This window comes from Halichoeres trimaculatus, unplaced genomic scaffold (assembly GCF_033239565.1).
Source record: "Halichoeres trimaculatus isolate MK-OKI-2021-1 unplaced genomic scaffold, fHalTri1.1 fHalTri1_scaffold_2, whole genome shotgun sequence".
Lineage (NCBI taxonomy): Eukaryota > Metazoa > Chordata > Actinopteri > Labriformes > Labridae > Halichoeres > Halichoeres trimaculatus.
In genome coordinates, this window is record NW_027437180.1 from 7,102,948 (window position 1) to 7,125,338 (window position 22,391).

The window sequence follows — 22,391 nt, forward strand, 5'->3', positions numbered from 1 at the left end:
GCTATTTGGTAGTAGCGCCCAGAAGACAAGTCAAGCTGAAGGTTGTCGTTGTTTTGCATTACAGGATAGAAATGTGCAACCGCAGTTGCTCATTAAAGTAACGACTGCAGTGAAGGAAAATCAAATTCATTAAAACACACACACACACACACACACACACACACACACACACACACACACACACACACACACACATATATATATATATATATATATATATATATATATATATATATATATATATATATATATGTGTGTGTGTGTGTGTATATATTGTCCAGCAACATTGTCACAATAATAAACTTAAGACAAAATCAAACAAAACCTGAGTTATGGAATCAAAAAAGCTTGTGACACCCTCCCGATAATTTTACTTTTTATTTTGATCTGCAAGGAGGAGGAGTAATGATCAACTTGTTATTTTCATAATTTGTCAGGGTATTATTCATTGAGGTCTCACATTTTGCTTATCTAGACAGAAACGCCAGGCCAAGTTGTAGCAAAAATGTAGTTATTCATTCAGAATTCAGGCATATTTCATTATAAGAAAGGATACAAAGGGGATGGGGCTCATGGTCGTAGGCGTATGCATAATGAAAATGATAAATGCTCAGTTAGGACCCCTTCCAGCCCCCCACCCCCCAATCCAGGTGCTTTTTCTCAGTTGCATTGTACTTAACCAAATAGGCAACCCCAACACAAACAACTGCAGCATCTTTAAAATACCAGGCTCACTATGAGTTCTGGGCAATGACAGTGGCCTGTACACAGATGGTAGGGAACAGGAACAAACACATGAGTGCAGTTGTGTGGTTGCCTCCCTTCCTCTGGTTAAGTTTGGCCCATATGACTTCAGAGTGATGGTAAACCCAAGCTCCCAGATCTACCAACAACTCACCGCCCATCATCGAATGCAAATATAGAGAACATTAAATAGAAAAACGCTTAGTAAGAGAACACAGAGGGCAAAGCCAGGATGAGAGGCTTATTTAGGCTGACTGCAGCACCACTACATCTGCTCCAAAACTATTCAGTTGACTATCGATAACATTTTCCAAGAAGGCATAACCATGAAAATTCTGAACGTTATGAAGATAAGTCAGGAAACAATGACTGTCACTGACTGATGAGTCATTTCAAATAGCTTAAATGTTGTTGCAGTGTAGATACTGAGCAGCTTTTGAAGAAGCTGAGGTCAAAGGTTAAACAAGCTATTGCACCATCAGAATGCACTAAAAGCAGTGAGTCTAAAAGCAGCACTCATGACGTGCAAGCATCACTTGATGGTTCGTAAGAGCCTTGAGGGAGGCAGTGGCTCTCCATTTATCCCAATTCTTCACCAAAAACAATTGAATATGATGGCATTTACTGGAGTGTGAAACATTGTTCAGTTAAAGTAGTTTATGAATTATTTTAAATTAGTTGGAACAAGCATGCATCCAAATTTCAGGGCCACTCAGAGGTGACACAAAGCCACTGCACTGGTTCTTTTGGCCTCAAAGTGTCAGGAAGGAGCAAGTTGAACGACTTTACAGCTCCTGTCTGTACCACCGCTGATTAAGTCATGCAGTGTCTCAGCAGTTTGACATTGAAATTTTTTCCTGATGATAATCTTATCTGCTGTAGGTTGGGTTGTATTTGTTTTTCACAGTGATGAATGCAGTAGTAACTTCTCCATGCACAGTGAGCACACTTAGGTGCTGCTGGCCTCCACACCCTCAGAGCACAAAGTGAGAGAAAAATGACAGAGGGTGAGGATGAACCTCAGCTGATCTGCTCTGTTGCATTTACTCTAAACTTCTAATTTTACCTTTTGTCTCTGATCAGTAGACACTCTCTGGTCCGTGCTGCAGCCTTAGTCAAAACAATCAATACCAAGCTAGGAATGCTATGGCTCACATAGCTTGTAAACATTCCAACATGGACAGGGGGCAAATTCCACATCACATCTATCCTGTGGCTCTGTGTTTTCAGTGCTACAACTCTGGAGTCTGGGAAAGCAGAACCAGCAGTGAAAGTAGGTTTATGTCTTATTTCTCTTTTTCTATTCTGATCTGGATCAAAACTACGCCCTTATGAGCACAGTACTGTCTTGTTGTGATGATCATGCTGATTGTCTAGTTGTTATTTACTATGCAGTGCTAATTTACTTTGCTAACCCGGTGATTTAAACACATTCGTTTTTTGTTTATGGAGGACTACCATTTAAATGATCAGTGTGAAAAAGATGTGAAATGAGAACTTAAACAAAAAGAAACAATGCAATGTCTTTGTGATGTGTAAGTTGGTAATAACAAACGCCTCTTGACAGGCTTGTGACACAAGGTGGGGGCTGGGATGTATATGTATAAGTATATTTTTTATATATGTATGGATATACACAAACACACACACACACACACACACACACACACACACACACACACACACACACACACACATACACACACACACACACACACACACACACACACACACACACACATACACACACACACACACACACACACACACACACAAACACACACACACACACACACACACACACACACACACACACACACACACACACACACACACACACACACATATTTATATATATTGTATATATACTATACTCATATATCCATGGTCCCCAAGACACCCCTGTCTGCTGCATATACTGATGCTCGGTTGGCCACGTAGAAATGTGCGAAGCCAACCGCACATGAAAGAAAAGAGCTTTTTGCAAATTCCATCCATTATTGTAGAAATATAAACAAAAATATGGATCAAACTTTTAAATAAAATATTTAATCATCATTTGATCTATTTTTCACTTTTCTTTGTTGGTACAATATTCCCAAATTGACTTGGCCAGGACAACAACAATAAATTTTGGACACAGATTAAGATTTGCAAATTAATAGTCTTGTCTCTGTATTGTTCGTAAGTACTGTTCTTTGTCTTGTTTTGCTTTTGTGACTGGCCTATTAGTGTATTCCCATGGCATGGGGGTTGCTGGTCTCTGGTACCACTATTTTGGGGTCTGAGGCTAAAAGTTTTGGAACCCTTGGTCTACTGGAGCATTAATCTAGAGCTTTTTCCCTTTTTCTGAACCATGTTAATCAGGCTTTGTTACTAAACACTACTATGTTTTTTTTTTCTTTATTCTAGAGAACAGAGTCTTTCAGAATACTTTCTATTCTGGTTGTTGTGTAATTTGCCCCCTCTTTGACAGTTATTTGCCTTTTTATGCTTTCAGCTCAACTGGACATTGATTTATCAAAAAGAGTTAAGACCATTCTCTCATACCTCCCAGGATGTCCTCGCCTTGCCACTTAGCAGCTCACTCCATTCCTCCTCACACTCTGACCCGACTGGCACGAGAGTGGCTGGCAGAGGACACACCAAACTTTGACCCGGCAGGTGTGTGTGTGGGGTCACGGGAGGTGGAGGCCAGGCTGCTGTGTAAAACACCACACAGTGTCTTGGCAGGGAGCCCCTTCTTCACAGCAGTGTTCAACGAGCTTGGCTGTACCGTGGACTGGATTCATGAGGAGGGAGCTGAGATTGGTAGGCAGGATACTCTGCATGATAATAAACATTACCATGTATAGTAATATTTTTAAAAGATAGGAAATGAAACTAGAAAGTATTATCTCAATAACCTTAATAATAAATTATAGATACATTTTTTTATGTGAGCATTTTTAAAAAGAAGAATGAAGGGGAATTGTTAATCATATAGGAGTCTCTCAATATGGGGTATTGTGCTTTTTTATGTTTCATACTGACCCTCTGTTGATACTGTAGTAGCATTACATGATGTACAACTTAAATTCTTCTTTCTTTTCTCACACTGGTGTTTTAGAAAGCCATTATTTAAGTCTCTGTCTGAAACACTTTGTTTTAGCTGATGTCTCTTTAACCCTTTAACACCTGAGCATCAAAATGTCTGCCTGGACTTTGTCTGCAAATGTGTTGGCGCCAACTCATCCAGAGCCAAAAGGTTAAGATTCCTCGCTCCAGAAACCCCCTTCCCTCTGATTGGCCAGCTTGCAGAGTGGCAGCCAGGTGTTTGAGGCCTACCAACCAGTTAAGCTTGGTTCATGCTCAACACATCAGTGAGGTCTGTGTGGCCTAAGTGGCTTTGTGCAGACGAATTATGATATCTTAGCAGCCTCATCCCCTTGTGCAGTCCTTTTCACGCCAAAAATTTCCGCTGAAAATTTCTAACTTATGCACAGAAACGAGCAGAAGAACAGGTCCTGCTGGTGTCTGAAGTACAAAAAACATTGGCATCTACAATATCCATTACACAGATATCACCATGACAACTGTGTGATGAACAATTCCTGCCATGAAATTGTGACCAAACTTGGCAGAGAAGAGTAATTGGCAAAACAAAACAAAATGCACACAACAGTGTAAACAATGTCTTCTCCTCCAGTTGAGTATTAAGCAGCGTGTCCACCAAGCAGTCCGGTTTGGTTCATCTCAGTATGCTGCGCTTTTTGAGGCGTTTCCACTGACTTATCCCGGGACAGATCCCTAAATAACCGAGTCGAGCCCTCCCACTTTTTGGGACCTTTTTGTACGGGTCCCAGACTGAACCGATCCGCTCTCAAAAGGCGGAGCTACGACATTGCAGAATGCTGATTGGTCGTTAGAATCGTCACTTCCCGTATGCCAGCAGTAATAAAGAACGACACAAATCCCCGCCATGTTTAAATATCTGGACGACTTTGCGAAGAAAACCTACCAGAAGGAGGCACAGTTTGCTGTGGAAATGCAAACCAGATCAGGCTTAATTGTACCAAACCGTGCCAAACCGTACTGAACCAAACCGGACTGCTTGGTGGAAATGCGGCTTTAGACATAGTTGTAGTAGTAGACATGGATTTGTGATACACTGCCCCCTGCAGGTTGGGAATGTACTCCACTTGGAGTGTTGAAAAGTATAAAAGCCACTTGCGTTCTCTTACACTGACTCCAGGTATCTCAATTCCGTGCGTCACGTTCCTTCTGAAAACATAATACAGCCAGAGGTGTCAAAAGTATTCACATTCAATACTCAAGTAAATTTATTAACATTAACGAGTCTAGACCTGTATTAATGCCTAAATGTTTTTGGAAAGTGTCTTGAGATAACGTTTGTTATGATTTGGCGCTATTCAGATAAAGACAGATTGATTGATTGATTAAAGTACAAGTATAGATACTAGGGTTTAAAAAGACTTTTGTGGAAGTAGAAGTATCAACTCAAACTTTGTACTCAAAAGTGTAGAAATACTGGTTTCAAAACTACTTTAAGTATAAAAGCAAAAGTAACTTAAAGGGAAAAAATGGCATTAAGGCCAAAAGCTAAGGCTGTGCCACAGGGGCCTATAGCTCATATAGTTCATGTAGTTCATCCCACTCCTGAGTCTCTGCCATGGACATCTTCATGCTATGCTATATACATCTGATATGTTCCTCCTGAAGTGCGGTGTGATCTGTGTCATGTACAGATGTGATAGATCACATACAAACCAATAGAGTGTTGGAATGGTTTTACATTTATACATCTCATCCATCCACGAACAAAGTCACTCTTTCCAGATGGTGCAATTTCAGTGATTTAAGGATAGGCTTTTACTTTATTTGGTGTGTCTTTTTGAACGATGACAAGCTGGAATGAAACAGGAGTAGCGAGGCTATGTTTAAAATGTGCGGTGTAGAAAGTACAGATGTTTGCTAGATAATATAAGGAGTAGAAGTAAAAAGTCAGCCAAAAAGTAGTTACTCAAGTGAAGAATAGATACCCTAAAGTTTTACTTATGGTAAACAAAGTATTTTTACGTTGTTACATGACACCTCTGAATATGGCCTTGAGGTTATCCTTATGTGACAATCATTTCAGCAAGTCTCCTAAAGATCTAGCTTTGTGTTAAAAACAGACAGTTTTAAACTGTTCACTGATTCAGATATTTCTACAGTATGTGTGAAGATGTATAGTTTTAATAATCGTACTTTCTTACCATCCATGTTTGAATTATGGAAAAGCATGATTCCCCCTCTTTAAGTATACGCTGTCATGAGCTGTTTGCTGGGTTAAACTTGATGTCAGTCTCCTGATTTCTTTCTCAGGCTCAGATGCCATCACCCTAACTGCTGTGGTAAAAGGTCCAGCAAGGTGCCTCCTCCTGGGGGAAAGGCCGGCTCTAAACTGCCTGGCCCGGGCCTCAGGGATCGCCACTCGTTGCTCTCAGCTTCGAGCGATGGCGACAGAAGCTGGCTGGCATGGAGAAGTGGCTGGCACCCGTAAGACCACCCCCGGTTTCCGTCTGGTGGAGAAATACGCCATGTTGGTTGGCAGGGTGTCCATGCACAGACAGGACCTGAGCGGGATGGTGATGCTGAAGGACAACCATATCTGGGCATCAGGGAGTATTACACAGGTGGGTGATGCCACAAAAGTGTAGTAAAAAGAGCTCTTACATTTGATTGTCTCATAGTTTGGCTGTTTTAAAAGGTGAAACGAGAACTGGACAAGAGCTTCCCAGGATTCTCTCAAACTGTGATGTCACCAATTGGTCCTTAAAAGGGCAAATTTATGATTTTAAAAACAGACCAAATGCCAACCAGCACATTGTTCAGGTTGCTTCAGCTGGTACTTTGACTCATAAGGTGGATAAACCATAAAGCATACTCTCCTTTAGGGATAGACCGATTATCAGCCGAGCCGATCACCATCATATTTGGCATTTTGAGGCATACCGGCATCAGCCTTTTTTAAAATCCAACGGCCTATAAGAAACAAATTTAAAACTGTGTTGTGGCTCTGATGCAGCCGCTCTGCTGTCTGCAGTCACAAATCAGTCCCCAGCACTGTCCCACCCACAGTAACATCTGATTGGTTACAAGCAGAGCCATGGCTTGGGTAACAGCCAATCAGCAGTTATTACAGTTATTGCAGTTACACTGAAATTTTGGAAAACTTTATTTACTTTAGAAAACTTGAGCTATTTAATTTTTAAAGTTTTCATTTAACTTTATAAAACATGCAGCTGAGCCTGGGGGCTGTTTAATAAGCTAATGCTTTAAGGTTTTTGTATGAAGTTAAGTGTTGGAGTTTGTATTGTTCAACATTTTGACACCAATATTTGCACTTTCATTTAAAATTAATATTGGCTTCAAATATCGGTTATTGGCCTCCTTGACTACAAATAATCGGTATCGGTATCGGCCCGGAAAAATCCATATGGTCTATCGCTACACTACTTGTACAGAAAGTATTCCTAACTGGTCTGTAAAAAAAAAAGAAAAAAGAACAATACGCTGTTTAGGATGAGGAAATGATTCAAGAATTGAAACTAGTTGAGCACATATTTAATGTAGAATGTATTTGCTTTGAAGAAATCAGGGAGTCGTCGGGTCGTTTTCACAGACTTCTTTTAAGAACTTTAAGACTGAGAGAGTAAAGTGTCCTCTTGTCGGCCTTTTGGAAGAGTGATAAAGTTGGTATCATCATCCAGATGTTGAGCTTGAGGATGATTCTCTGTAAGGAACTTGAGGTTTTGCACCCAACACCTTGGGTAAAGTGTAAATCATATCTCTTTCCTGATTTAGTCATGCATGCATGTTTGTCTTTTTCCGGACTGGCAGTTTCAACACTATAGATAGCAATACAGAAATGATCAACTCTGTTCTCAGTCTCATCTCCCTTAAGAGACCATGCAGAGTCACTGGTGTGAGTTTTAGACCCTTTTAGCCCCAAATTAAATCTCTTCACACAAGCTTTACTTAACACAACATATTCAACATCTTTTTATACCCCTGTGGCTCTCCTTGGGGAGGTCAAAGATCATAAATACTGAGTCTTTACAATGTGATTATCATCCATAGGGTTGTATTATGTTACAGTTAAAGTTTTTTTTTCTCCAAACTGATACAAATGCAGGGCAGGAGCTTTAACAAACTGACTCCAGCAAAAGATAAGCACCTGTCATGGGTTCATGCAAACTCACAACAAGCTCAGCACTTAGAAACAACACTGTTTGTCCCTCAGGCGGTGGAAGCTGCTCGCTCAGTATGTGGCTTCAGCAGTAAGATCGAGGTAGAGTGTCGCTCTGCAGAGGAGGGCAGAGAGGCGGCTGGAGCAGGAGCAGACATCATCATGCTGGACAACTTCAAACCTCAGGTAGAGAAGAGTAAATATCTGCAAAATGTGTCATTTTTATTAGCTCTGCTTCATCCTCCTTTCTCTCACACCATACAGGAGCTCCACGTTGCAGCTCAAGCACTGAAGGAGGAGTTTCCATCTTTACAAATTGAAGCAAGCGGAGGGGTGACCCCTGAAAACCTGGCTTCGTATTTCTCCCCCTTTGTGGACATTATTTCCCTTGGTTGTATAACACAAGGGTGTCCAGTCGTGGACTTTTCTCTAAAAGTTAAAAAGCCTGCTGTCCTCGTTCAGGCTGAAAACTGTGAAAACAATACTAAGTCTTGACTTATTTATAAGTGGAACTGTGATCACATTTCTCAACTGCTGCTAAAGATTGAGAAATATTTCACATCCTGTCTTCAGTTATTTGATAAGGATCAAGAAGAATAGATACTAGGCTCCATGTAGGCCAAACGACTATGTCATGTGTTTGCTGAAAAAAAGAAAAACCCACTGAGAGAGGAAGGAGGAACCACAGTCACAAGTAGTCATAAATTAAAACTCACAAAAATAACAAACAAAATGACAAAAAAAGGTTTATTTTATAACATCTACACCAAGTGGCCAATTATTTATATGTTTCCTAAAGAAATTGTACACAGCTCCTTTGTTAGAGTACCGTAGGTGTCTGTTAACATGAATTCAATTCAGGCATTGTATTTTCAGTGACCCAATCTGGAGACTCTAACAAGGATTGCTTGTGAGATTCATATTTAACTTATCTGTGTCATACAATTTTCAGATTCATGCTATAGAAAAACAAATAGGAGCTGTAAATATAAACCTGTATCCTGATTGGTGACACTTGCCTGTTATTTTACCATCTCATTTCAGAACTTTCATTCATAATTTGAGAGTTTTAATAAGAGCTGAAAATGTCTCCTCCTGTTAAGTCTCTACACTGAAGTGGATGATTTTTAATGCCCAAAAATCATTTACCGGAGTGACCTTTCTGGTATTTAAAGTTCATTATCAATGGTCACCATACAGCCAGTGAAAGCTTCATAACTGATCAATCAGCTTCATTCTGCATCTACACAGCAAAGACTTAAAAGACTTTAGAACATGAGCCAAATTCACCCGACAAGTCCAGAGAAATGTTTCATTTCAAGATATTTAAAAACAAAAAAGTGTCCCCTGACTATTAAAGACTATAAAATATATTAGGGGTATAAATGAAGGCATTTATCCTGGAATAAATTTTTAAGTGTTTGAGTTGCAGACATAAAGCTAAATGTAGCATTTAGTCAACACTGAAAAAGGAAACAGTTGGACCAACTTAAATTATTGCTTCAATTGGTCACACCTAAATAAATTAAGTTCTTTAAAATGAAGTTAATAAGTTCAGTTAACACAATTGATTAAGTCAGATTAAGTTAATAATTAAATAATTAATTATTATAATTAAATTGTTAATTAACAGGTAATAATCAACATTTTGCATCAGTCCAAATTAAGATTTTCAGTCGTTTCAACTCAATAATTTGCCAAACTTTAAAGTAAAATCTGACTAGGTGTTTTTATACTTTATTGCACTGTAAAAATGTGACAAGTTGAGCTTACTTAAAAGAACATAGGAAACAAATTACACAAAAAAGAAAGGTAGGTAAATATAACTAATAGTCTTAAGTTTAGTTTACTTTATGTCTACTTGTAAAGTTTACTTTACAGCCTATTGAATTGAGTCATTTCAAACCGTGAGTGAAGAGGGAATGCAGTGGATATTAGACCCTGCTGTACATTAAGATGTTAACCTGCCAAGAGCATAGGCTTTCTGTGTTCCACATGGCACAGACTTGCAGTATATGCCCTGTGGTATGAGCCATGTAACTAATGATTTTTCTTTTTGCAATGCTATATCGACCTATTTTCAAGTTTTCAAGTATAAACTGTTTTTTTTTTTTGGGGGGGGGGGGTTATATTTAAATAACCATCACAGAGAGACGATTTTAATTGGAGCCCTCACTGCTGTGGAGCACAGGCAGCCAGGCAGCCCATACTGTGGAGCACAGGCAGACAGCTGGTCCATGCTATGGAGCACAGACACACTGCCCCAGTGTAGTATCTTAATATGCAGTGGGGTCTCATATCCACAGCGTTCCCACCTCACCCAGGTGTTTTTCCTCGTGAGTTTTGCAGATTATAGAATAGAATAGAACTTTATTTGTCATTGCAACAAGTGCAACAAAATTGCAAAAGCCCTTCAGTCAGTGCAAATTAATGACATGGAGGTAATTGTTATATTGTAATTATATGACGACAAATGAGGTATTGAGTTCAGACTTTGTTCATGAACCTTACTGCTGTTGGGTAGAAACTGTCTCTAAACCGGTTTGTCCTTGTGGTGATAGACCTGTACCACCTGCCTGATGGTGACAAATAAATACGGTAGACGGTTACCAGACGGTAACAAATTATTGGGTGGAAACAACTGAAAACTTTTAGTTGGATTGATTCAAAATGTTTATTTGAGAAGACTTAAAATATTAAGGACATTTGATCAATTAAGTTGTGTTAATGGAACTTATTAACTTCATTTTAAAGAACTTCATTCAGTTAGGTGTTACCAAATATAGCAATTCAATTAAGTTGGTCCATTTTTTTCCTTTTTCACTTATAACAATGCAGAATTTTAAGTTGATATGATAAACAAAAATAAACTAGAAAACTTAACTCAAAATATTGAGTATGATTTATTTTAATAACATAATTTCAACTAATTGGAAATTCTCTCTCTTTTTTGTTTTACAGTGAATAGGGGGAAGTAAATTATTTATGTAAGACTCTCACAAGTTCCTCACAAGATTCACTTCAGTTTCCTCCTTTTAGTATTGCCAGGTTTAAGAGAGCACAATCCATCCACTTTTTGTGCTTTGTGTGCAGTAAGAGTTATGTATAGATTGGCAAACAGAATTTAAAAAAAAAAAAAAACTATCTATGATTTAATACATGAACTTTACTAACCTTATTTTATTCAGTTGAGGAAGTAACCAAAAAAATCTTTACAAACTGGAATCTTTAAGTGTTTGTTAATTGAGACTCGTGCTAATAAACAGCTCAGTTCTGACTCTATGTCTGGATTTCAATAGCCCCAACCTCTTTCATTCTGTCTCATCATGTATCAAAACCATTGTTCAAGAAGAGCAAAAACATAATGCTTTGAAAAGAAGAGGCACCAGGGGGATGTGAGCAGACTGTCACAACCACCTGCTAAGGAAACGCCCCATGTGAAAATGCACACAGGAAATTTTGCTCAGACAAGTCACAGAGGAGTCAGTCTAGAAAAGAGAGATGTGAAAGATGCATGGGCAGGGTCTCATCTTCCTGCTCGGCTACTTAGTAGCTTTTGGTAAGTACTATTTATGACTATATATGTAATTTAGAGTTAAGTACAAGAAATTATTCTCAAAGTATGTGTGATAGAAGGCTTTTTGTGGACAGACAAAAAGGACAGAAATACTTCAGCCTTGAGGGATTGAAAGTTGTGTCTCTTGAGTTGTGTCTCTTATCTTAAGTGTTTCACATTTAAAAAAATGTTACTACCTGGCGTTTATCTTTTAATGCATAAGTGGAAACTGTGATTTATTGATCAGATCATGTGCTAAGTTTATATCAGCGTGACCTGAAAAAACCGCAAACTTCTTCAAAATGCTTGAAAATCTATGTAGCTTCACTTTAAAACTTATGCATCACTGACAGCAACTGTTTTCATCAAAAAAAAAACGTCAAATAAAAATTTCAGAGTGTATAGAAAAGTAAAAGAATTTCCAAAATACTCAGAGCATCTGCGTTTTAATGGGGAACAAGCTTTGAATTTGTAAGTGTTGTCTAAGCGGTGAAACAAACTTCCTTTTTTGGAACAGAAGTTGTAATATGTAGAAATGACTCCCATAACCAACACTGATTAATTTATCTGTTGGTTTCTGATCACTTAGTGAGTGCTAAAGTGTGCGAAAGTGGCCAGGATTACACAGGCTTCCTTAATCAAAACTGAAACCCTCCTAAGAGTTGTAAACCTGCTGTAAACCCACTCTGTGACTGTTGAAGATAGGCTCCAGTCTCACTGACACGTCTGTTGTGGAGTTTTCCAAGAGTTGCCACCTACTGGGTCAAGTTATTCCAAAGTTTATCTGACATTTTTCAAAAACAAGTCAAACTAGACCCAGTTTTTGCAATATTTAAAAAAAAAAAAAAAAAAAAAAAAAAAAAAAAAAAAAAAAAGCAGAACAATTATGCTGAGCAAGACACATAAAAACTCAAGCAGCAACCTCTGGTCTAAGAATATGAGACAATGCTGAAGTGCTAAAATCTGCGGTTTCTGGTGTGTCTGCTTGAGGCCGGCTCTGGAAGTCCCTTACGAAAAATAAGTTTATTAAAGTATGCTATTAGTATACTTATTTTCAAGACAGTACACTTTCAGTTTACTTTTGATGTACTTATCCCAGGTATACTTAACAAAGTAATGCATAAGCATACTTAGATTATACTTAAAAGTATATTGAAAAGTCTAAGTATTCTTAGCCTATAGTTCAAAGTATAAAGAAAGTCTAAGTATACTTGGATTTAACTGAGAAGTATAAGGAAAAGTCTGTATATTTGGCATATACTTAACCTTTTGATCAAGGCGTATAAAGGAAAAGTATAGTAAGTACTCAAACTTACATGCCTAACGTTCGAGTGAATTTAGGTTGTAGCTGTGCCTATTCTATTCTGTGCTTACGGTATTCTATTCTTTTATTTTTAGGTTCGAAAACATTAAATAAAAACTCAAATATAAGTATGATCTTAAGTTCACTGAAGAAGAACTTTAGAGTATACTTACAGTTTAAAAACTATTAAACTAGCAGCGTATTGAATTTTTTTTACAACATTGAGACTTGAAGTATACTTAAGAGTGCACTTTCATAGACTTCAAAGTGGTTTGGAAGTTTATAAGTCGTATACTTGCAGAATACTTGTAGTATTGTTGCAGTACCAAATAAAACTTAAATATGACCTAGCTGTGTACTCAAAGTTTACCACTCTTAACTTGTAAAACATACTTTTAGTATTCTCTTAGTATACTTTTATGAACTGAAAGTAGACTACTATCATATAATAAGTGGACTTAAAGTGTACCACCAGTACACTTCACAATATACTTTCATAAACTGAAAAGTGTGCTAGAAGTATATTACTAGTAAATTTAAAGTATACGTGTAAGTTTTGTTGTAGTACACTTGCAGTACAAAATAAAACTTGAATACAAACTAGTAGTGTACTCAAAGTTTACTTCTTTTAACCTAAAAAAATACTTATAGTATACTTTTTTAAAACTATAATGGGCCAATTTAGTCCCAATAAGTATTGAAAAAGTAAACTGGTAAGTAAACTACTAGTTTATTAATATTAGCACACTTGCTGTAAAAATTGAACATGAAAAATACACTTTACCTTTACTTTAGTATACTTAATAAAATGAACTTGAAGTATGCTTCTTTTTTGTAAGGGGTACCTGAAATCACAAACACACCAAGCCAAAAAAAGCTGCTTTCAAAGCAGAAATGAACTTTTTTATAGCCTGGCTCAAAAAAATGTCTCCTGTCTGAGTCACTTATTTCACTTCCGGCACCCACTGTATGGGGGGTGAATTCTTTTCTAACTCGGCCGTTCAGAGGATATTAAGATTGTGAGCTCGCCCAATCAGAGGCACAGCTCAGGGTCACATGACCGACAGGAAGCCCTACCACAACTAATATGGCCGCTATAGCCGATGGGCTTCATTTACCGTTTCAGAAACAGACGGATGATGTTGGTGAGACTATGTCTATGTTTTATACAGTCTATGGTGATTGCACTAATGACACATCTGTAGCTAGAAAATAATAAATTCCTTGGGAAAAGAAACACATTTCACTAAATATGGCATCAATTTTAAGACTACTATTAAACAAACAAACAAACATTAATTAATTAACTAATTAATAATAATAATAATAATAATAATAATAATAATAATAATAATAATAATAATAATGAAAAATATAGAGATACTGGACATTCTTCGAGGTGTCTTAATATTACTGTCTTATTTGCTTCTTTCATTTTGGTATAATTTATTTTTACTTTATTTTATTCTACAGTGTAATTATTTTTTAGTTTACTAATCCACTAATTAATTTGTATTTAGGGAAAGAAAAACACAGATATAGAGCTTCTTTTGCATTAGAAAATGGCAGGGGTTAATATATAATGTATGCTACTGTTATCTTCAAGAGTTGCACGGCTTTTCCCAATACTCTCTGAAAATTACGAGGGTCAGCCAAAATAATACACCTGAGGGTCAAAGCCAAGACCTATGAACTGGATGCTGCTACATAGAGGTGAGGGGAACAGCAATGCTTGGTGATAGTTCTCTGTTGCTTTGTAGCCAGAAAGCTTTTAGGCCAGTTTAGTTTTTGATATTACCTTTATCAGAGAGAAGAGGTCAGCAACTCTCTTCCATCCCAGGATCTTTTCTCACTGTCTGTTCCTGTTACCTGGAACAAACTACAAAAAAGAGCTGAGGCTAAAAGAGCCAGTCTAACTGGGTGATTTTAAGGTGACACATCAGGCTCCAGGTGCTTGACTCTTGTACTCGTGATTTTTATTCTGTTGTGCCTTGTATCTGAATGCTTTGTGGGCATGTATTTTGTATGGGTCTGTATATGTCTGCGTTGTAAACTCTTGAAAAGGAGCTTTTTAATATCAACGAGTTTGTATCCCAATTGAATAAAGATAAAAAATCTCCTTGTTAAACTAGACAAAAGGTCATGCGTTATTGTTTTTCTGCTTTGCACAAAGAAGGAAACAACTCATCAGAGTTAGCATCTGTGTACTGAGAATTGGCACTAACTTGACTTCTGTGCAGCTTTCCTTATCTCCCAGATTTAGGGGCTCTTTGTTGCATATTTTTAGCTGTTAACTTTTAATTGAAATGCTGTTTATTGACTTGAATTTTGAGCAAGTTCTGACAAGAATGTGTTTCAAAAAGGAACAAAAACAAGTTTGTTTCTCCTTTTGGTTTTCAACAGACTTTATAAGTTATCTGTGTTTCATTAATTTTGCACAGCAGGAATGTAATACTTTGCTTTTCGAAGTATGGTGTTAATACTAACAATGTACTAATAGCAGAGTAGTGTGTGCGTTTAAACAGACACTTAAATCCGGATATACTGGCCAGTTTAGAGGTAAAGGTTAGAAAACACACATTAACCACAACCTATTTAGTGAGGATAAAAGCAGAGTCCTGGTTTCCTGAGTGCTGCTTAAAAGAAAAAAAAAATTAGCAGTCACGCACATCTTTAACCAAACACAGTCAGCATTCGCCTTCACATCAACCAACCGAGAGATGCCTCCTGTCATCTGCACATTCAATAAAGTATTAAAGCATCATGAGTAAAACTGTGTTGCAGAGACAATTATTTTCAGCAAATTTAGGTGTCCCAGTTTCTTATATATGAAAGTCAACACAAAATATGGGTTAACTAGTGTGTTGAAGGATGGCACCCTGAATACATAAAGTAACAAAAGAAATACTTTTAGATGTCAGAACCATTAAGAATACTGACTTATTGAAGGGCTCAAATAAACTTCACGTTTGCTTATTTCTGTCTTCACACCCTGACTCTATCTGTGGTTTTGCTGTAGCTGATGTGAGGCTTTGTTTATTGTTATTCATGTGACATGCATTTGCAACCTTAAAAAAAAAGTTGTGAAATTCAACCCTCTGATGCAGGATATATAAAAGCCTGTGTCAAGGTTTTTTTCCGTGTGTTTTCATTCTTCTAAGGCCATAAAAACTGATTTCAGTATTTGATTTTTTCATAAAGTTACAGACATGTTCACTCCAGTGGACTGCATGTGCCTGAGCACTCAACATGAAACTGTATGAAATTAATGTAAAAAATTAATTAAATTGTGTTTTATTATTTTGTTTTGTTTTATTTCATTTTATCTATTTATTCATTTATGTATTTATTTATTTATTTATTCATTTATTTTTATTTATTTATTTATTTATTAATTTATTTTTATTTATTTATTTATTTATTTATTCTTTTTTTTGGGGGGGGGGGGGGGGGGGGTCGTCAATGAATAATTATTTCTTTGGTTACTTTCCACACATTTTAACAAATTTTTTCACACATTTTAACATTTTATTTTATTTTTTGAAATAAACTTGGTGCATTTTTTCTGCTACATTGGACACATGATTAACCATAAATTTATCTTTATAAAGATGTTCAAAATTACTCAGAAGTTACTGTACATCATTATAGTTACTTTTTTACCTCTGGGTAAGATTAACAGGATGTGCCAGCAGAGGTCCACGAGTGTGGCTGTCTGGTGGTCATTTTTGAGTCAGAGAAAATTAACTTGCAGTTACACCAACTGACCACTGAATGAATCTCAGAGGAGAGGGGCAGCAGAGAGCACTATAGAGGTTGCTATGTAGTTCCACCATTAAGACCATTGGCTTTAGGAGAAAATAACTTTTAATCAACTGTCCACTGCAGAGATGTACCAGAGTTAAGCATGAAGCATGAAAGAAGAAGGACTTCAGGATTTTTTTTTTTTGGAGTAAGAAAAATGTAGCAACTAAGATTTGAGTATTTTTGGCTGAAGTAACGTTGTTTCTTTTTGAAATATGAAATTAGTAAAGAGAAAACTTTGAGTTTGTGATCTCTCTCCGTCTCTCTGCAGCCATCTGCACCTCCCTGGCTTTTAACATCGATACAGACAACACTGAAGTCTATGTCGGGGAAGGAGCAGACTTCTTTGGATACAAAGTGCTTCAGTTCAAGTCTGGCACAAACAAAGGGTGAGTTAAAATCTGAAGCTTTTGTCCCTTTTTGGTACCACTTTGGTTCTTATGTGTCATCCAGTAACAATGATACATTTTCATCCTGCAGTTTTCTGCTTAAATCTGATTTAAATGTTACATGTGGGATAAAAGCAGATTGATTGGGCAACCAGAAGTCAAATTCTGCGTGGTGTTATAGCTTCAAACAGTGCAACACTCGGTGACTCATCATCATATGGCAGCACTGAAAGGTCACTGTGACACCCTGCATGTAGGCTTCTGAAACTGAGCTTCTTGAAACTTATTTTGCTTTTTAATTTAATGTCTTTGTTTTCAGACTTTTTGATTCCACCCGGTCTAAGCCCTGTAACAACAGTTTAAAAAGTTATCATGTTAAAGTTATTATTTACCTTTTTTTGAGGCACAGAAGTGAGCTTTTGAAAGCACAAGGACAACACAGGATGTTATGAATTTACTCTCTGGAACAAAAAAAACGTTAGATTTATGGTTAGTAGCTTACCAGTAGCTAAAGGAAACAGTGCAGACTGGCAAAGGATCTCAAAACCCACAGGGAGCTTCAGTCAACCAAACTGAAGAGTTCCTCTGCTTATGTCTCCATCTGTCTGCATTGAAATTACATTTGTATGCCAGTACAAAAAAAACGGGTTTTATTCTCTGTGTTCCCTCCTCACTCAGGGTTACAAAACTTCATCACAACACACATTAATGTCTAATGGTAAAATGCACTTAAACAGTCAAAGTAATCCAACAAAATCCCCCTTTTTTCAATCTTATTTTACTCAGAAGATTTGATTGCAAACAATTCTTGGTTAACAGTGCTGATCAAAGAACGGTTTATTGTAACAACAGAAGGAACATTGCAACCATTAGTGAGAGGGGGCAGCATTCATGAGCTACTTTGTGTTCCAGAAATACTTAAATGACAGGGTCTGTCCCTTGACATTTCAGCTTATGGGATTGTTTAAGAAAATAAATAAATAAATAAATAAATAAATAAATAAATGTTCTTAGTATCAATTTGGAAGGAAATTTTACAGTTAAACAATGTTGCTCACGAAACCACCTGCTGGTCAGGCACATAATCACAGGCAATTATAGCTTAACCACATAATGTGTGATTCATTGAACTTCTGTGCCTGTTTTGCTCTTGGAAACGACTGTTAATTACAAAAATGAAAATAAAAAAATGTGCAACCAAATAAATTCTCTACATAAATGAGCACATATTCATATGAAACAGCATTTTTTAATATTCTGTGTGTAAATTTACCATAAATGGTAGTATCAATGATATGGCAGGTTGTGTAATAATGCTTTTCGGTTGCTTTAGGAAAATTCCATGAGCTCAAACAGGCAGAGCACAGTGAAAGTGTGGAACTAGGGAGCACTGAATATGCTTATATATGGGCAATATAATATAATATACAGTACAGGGGAGATTTTACTCATTTTCATTTTGAACTAACGGTTCTTCAACTGTTTTAAACTATTTTCAAACTAAAAATGCTTTCCCAACATTAGTATCAACACTATCAGTGACTGATCAACTCTCTATCAAAAGCCTACATTTTGAATGGAGCCTGATGGGCTTATGCTGCTGTCAAACCCCGCGATAAGCTCTGAACCACTTTCCGAAGCAGTCTCGTGGTACAGTCAGGCAACGAGGCTTCAGACGTCATCATTTTTGACTCCTCCTCCTAATGAAGCAAGCCTCGATACGCGCTTCACGGGAACGCCCCCTCCATTACTCGATACAAGCTTCGAAGCCTCGGCACATCTTGTAACATCACTACTGCTGATATTAATGGTTTAAAATCTAATTTGTTTGTAATAAACAACAGTTTTAAACTGTAAAATTGACAGGTTCTTCTGCAAAGCTGTTTAAATTTTTACCATAATTTTACGGTATTTCCCTGGCAACCACAGCTGCCAATATTTTTTTAGCATAAAAACAATAGATTTTTTCTTTTACAGTGTAGGCTCACTGACTGTCAAAAATGGGACCCTTTACATTTGGGGTAGGCAACCTTTTCAATGACTTGTGCCACTTAAAGGGCCCATTTACACTCCAACGTTTCATCGAAAAACACTAAAACGCAGTGGGAAAAAATCTGCGTTTACACGGAAACGCTGAGGGAGTGAAAACGCTGTAGTAAGCATGCTAGGCCTGTAGGTGGTGCTATAACTGTCTTGTCCAGAAGCCGCTTTTGGTAGATATCCACAGAAGTAGAGTAGAGTAAAGCTGGTCATCTGGTGTATTGGTGAATGCTAAGTGCAAAAGTGGAGCAACAGATGCTCATTTTGTATGAAGACAGTTAGCAGATTCAGCAGCAAAAGCACAATACGGTAGTCTGTGACGATCGTAGCAACAGTACTGTTGGACTGTTGTATGCGCTGGTAGCATAGTGTGACGTCAGCGTTTCCACTGCTTACACGGCAATAGTGTCTGCAGTGTCAGAAAATTACACTCTAGAGGCCGTTTTTCAAAAGTTTGCGTTTTAGGTCGGCTGAAACGCCTTTTCCATGAAAACGCAAGGCTGAAACGCAACAAAACTTTTGCGTTTCACCCTAAAACCGTTGTCTTTGTAAACGGCCCCTAAAACACTCATGCCCAAAGTGCCAATACTTACCTTTTTTATAGAATTGTTTCTAAATAATCTAGTTTTACCGTATTTTTGCAGTATTTAAACATACTCACAGCAAAGTTCCTCCCTCATCTGTCTTCCATCGCCGTATTTCGCCACATTGCAAGCGCAGGACATCGACGACGTCCATCCACAGCCGCGCTAATTACCGGAGCATTTTTGAGAGCCACTGTGACATGTTTTCTGCCATTTCATTGACACGGACAATATGCTATTGATTCCTGGTTCAATTTTAATACAGCTTTTGGGGTGTCGATTCGATTTAAATCGACATTCTTTGATATTTATGACTTTTGTGATTTTTAGTTTGCTTTTTTAACACCAGACCATGTAAAAATTTAAATGATGATAAAGGCTACAGACTATATCAGGAGCCATATTTTCCGATATAATGTACATCACATGAGTCAGAGAGAAACATTTCACCCTCTGTTGGAGAAAAGTGGAAACTTTTTTCAATCCAGTTTATAAACAAAGACTGAAATGAAGAAATTGAATTGGGGAAAAAAAACTTTTTTTTTTTTTTTTTTTACAAAGAATCTCGATCTTGATAGTGTTAAACACAAAATCCCAAAATATCAATTTTAAAATTTTACCTTCCATCCCAGATTGGTTCTTTATTTGGCTGTCCATTCAATATAAGGTGGAGCCAATAGGAATGCCTTCTTTATGTATTCTCTACCAGCGAATGGTTTCTATGTTTCACAACGCATTGAAAAATGGTGTAACTTCCTTCTGTTGCCTGGTGTTTAATAATACAGAATGCTTTGATCATGCTTCTCTGTCAAGCACATTTTGCTAACACTGTTTCTGACTTCGTCTTATCTCTGAAGTATTTTTCATGTTTGGTCTCAGAGAGATGCCGCACACTTGATGTCCTACATACCACAATTTCACAGCAAAGGGTGCATATCTCTTGATCTCCTTTGAAAATAAATGTATACTCCCTTGTCCAACTGTGTTGGAAAGAATGACTGGAACTTGGTTTGCTTGCAATGATAACACCGCTAAGTGGATGTGATTTTGAGCTAGCCGACTGAACTCCCAAGAGATTCACGGTGATGCACTTGCAAGTCATATTTTCTCATTTGTAAGGTCATGATTTGAATTTATTATTTCAAGTTATTTGTTCGTTTCACTGTGCTCATTTACTTGTGAAGTGTTAAACAGGATACCATACAATATATTTTTATTATTTATTTATTTATTTATTTATTTTGACCTCAGTTGTAATTGTTCTCTGTGTGCCAACATAAATAGCCTCCTGTGCCCTGGGTTGCCTTACCTGCTTTACACTGTCAGGGTCAAAGAGTCTGTTTTTATCTGTAGCTGGTAGCCAATGTGTCATGTGAGGGTTCTATTCAAGTAACCACCAATTAAATTTACATTGTCCCTTACGATGTCAATGTCGTCCACAGAATAATCGTGACCGCACCTTTGCAGCAAAACGGGACCGGAGGAGTCTGCAAACCTGGCCATGACCGAACCAATCGGTGCTTTAACCCGAAAGGTAAATAATAAGCCATTGAACGGTGATATTACGCCATGAATTCAGTTATTAGAGAAATAAGAGTTTCTTTTTTTACATTGCAGAATAAGAAATGTGAAAGAAATGTGTGCATGACTCTGTTTTAGGTATCTCTCTGCCCAATGGAACCGTACCAGTCAAGCACTTCGGCCTGTCGATAGCTGAGGATTCAACAACCTCCAGTTTCACTGTAAGAAAATCACAAACAAATGAAAATCAACAAATGACACCAAAATAAAATCCTACATCTTTCCCCTTTTCTAGGTCTGCAGTCCGAGTGTGGGCCACGAATGTTTTGAGAACTCTTACCTGAACAGCGTGTGTTACAAGATGACAAATCAACTTCAGGAATTATCATCCTTCAAACCTGCTTTTCAAGGTCCAAGAAATTCCAGTGGTTAAATTTCCATGACTTTGTGGGAATAACATCTCTGAATGAAATTTTATTTTTGCAACTTTTTTTTTCAGAATGCACAAAAAAGACCGTGAACCTTGTGTTTCTTTTTGACGGATCAGCAAGTATGACTGGAAATGAGTTCAATGAAAATAAAGTGTTCATTACGGATATAATGAACACACTTAACAGCACATCCATTAAGGTAGCCCATTGTCTACAATATTACAGAATTCACAGCATTTTGCTCTCATTATTTTACAAACACAACATTTCATGAATTCCTTTCTTGTGTTGTCCACATTTCTTCTTTTTTTTTTTTCAGTTTGCAGCCGTTCAGTTCTCCTCAAACTACAGGAAAGTTTTTGACTTTAATGATGACAGAGATTCAGCTCTGGATAAACTTAACAAAGAAGCCCACATGAGGGATTTGACCAACACTCACAAAGCTCTCAAATTTGTGCTGTAAGTCCAGTGTTTCCACACAAGCAGTTCTCACATCCTCAGATGCTGAAAAACAGAAGCAGATGTTGTAAAGGGGAAAAAAACTATTGAAATACTGAAACAGTATGACTGTGCAATTTTGAAACTTTAACTCAGTCTGGTCAAATACCCCTCTGTATCTTTTGTTTCAGAGAAGAGCTCTTTGAAAATCCAGCTTCAGGCGCCTCTCCTGATGCTACTCGAGTTGTTGTAGTGATCACCGACGGAGATCCCAGCGACTCAGACAAACAAAATATTATTAAAAGATACGACGAAAAAAATATCATCCGCTTTGTGATTGGGGTAAG

The 22,391-nt window shown here is 37.4% G+C and overlaps 2 protein-coding genes across 2 annotated transcripts in view; both read left to right on the forward strand.

Moving 5' to 3' along the window:
* Positions 1 to 3,302: 3,302 nt before the first annotated feature.
* Positions 3,303 to 8,473, forward strand: LOC141784746 (nicotinate-nucleotide pyrophosphorylase [carboxylating]-like). The gene is made up of 4 exons (XM_074662594.1): positions 3,303 to 3,555; positions 6,112 to 6,422; positions 8,033 to 8,164; positions 8,243 to 8,473. Exons 1-4 carry the CDS (start codon positions 3,303 to 3,305, stop codon positions 8,471 to 8,473), a joined length of 927 nt encoding a protein of 308 aa, XP_074518695.1.
* Positions 8,474 to 11,434: 2,961 nt separating this feature from the next.
* Positions 11,435 to 22,391, forward strand: part of LOC141804002 (integrin alpha-L) — a 32,837-nt gene continuing 21,880 nt past the window's right edge. Inside the window, exons 1-8 of the mRNA XM_074688182.1 lie at positions 11,435 to 11,537; positions 16,913 to 17,030; positions 21,097 to 21,188; positions 21,314 to 21,396; positions 21,471 to 21,585; positions 21,675 to 21,805; positions 21,926 to 22,065; positions 22,236 to 22,386. Of these exons, the coding sequence (XP_074544283.1) occupies positions 11,489 to 11,537; positions 16,913 to 17,030; positions 21,097 to 21,188; positions 21,314 to 21,396; positions 21,471 to 21,585; positions 21,675 to 21,805; positions 21,926 to 22,065; positions 22,236 to 22,386 (879 nt within the window). The 5' untranslated portion in view covers positions 11,435 to 11,488. The remainder of the gene's footprint in view (positions 11,538 to 16,912; positions 17,031 to 21,096; positions 21,189 to 21,313; positions 21,397 to 21,470; positions 21,586 to 21,674; positions 21,806 to 21,925; positions 22,066 to 22,235; positions 22,387 to 22,391) is intronic.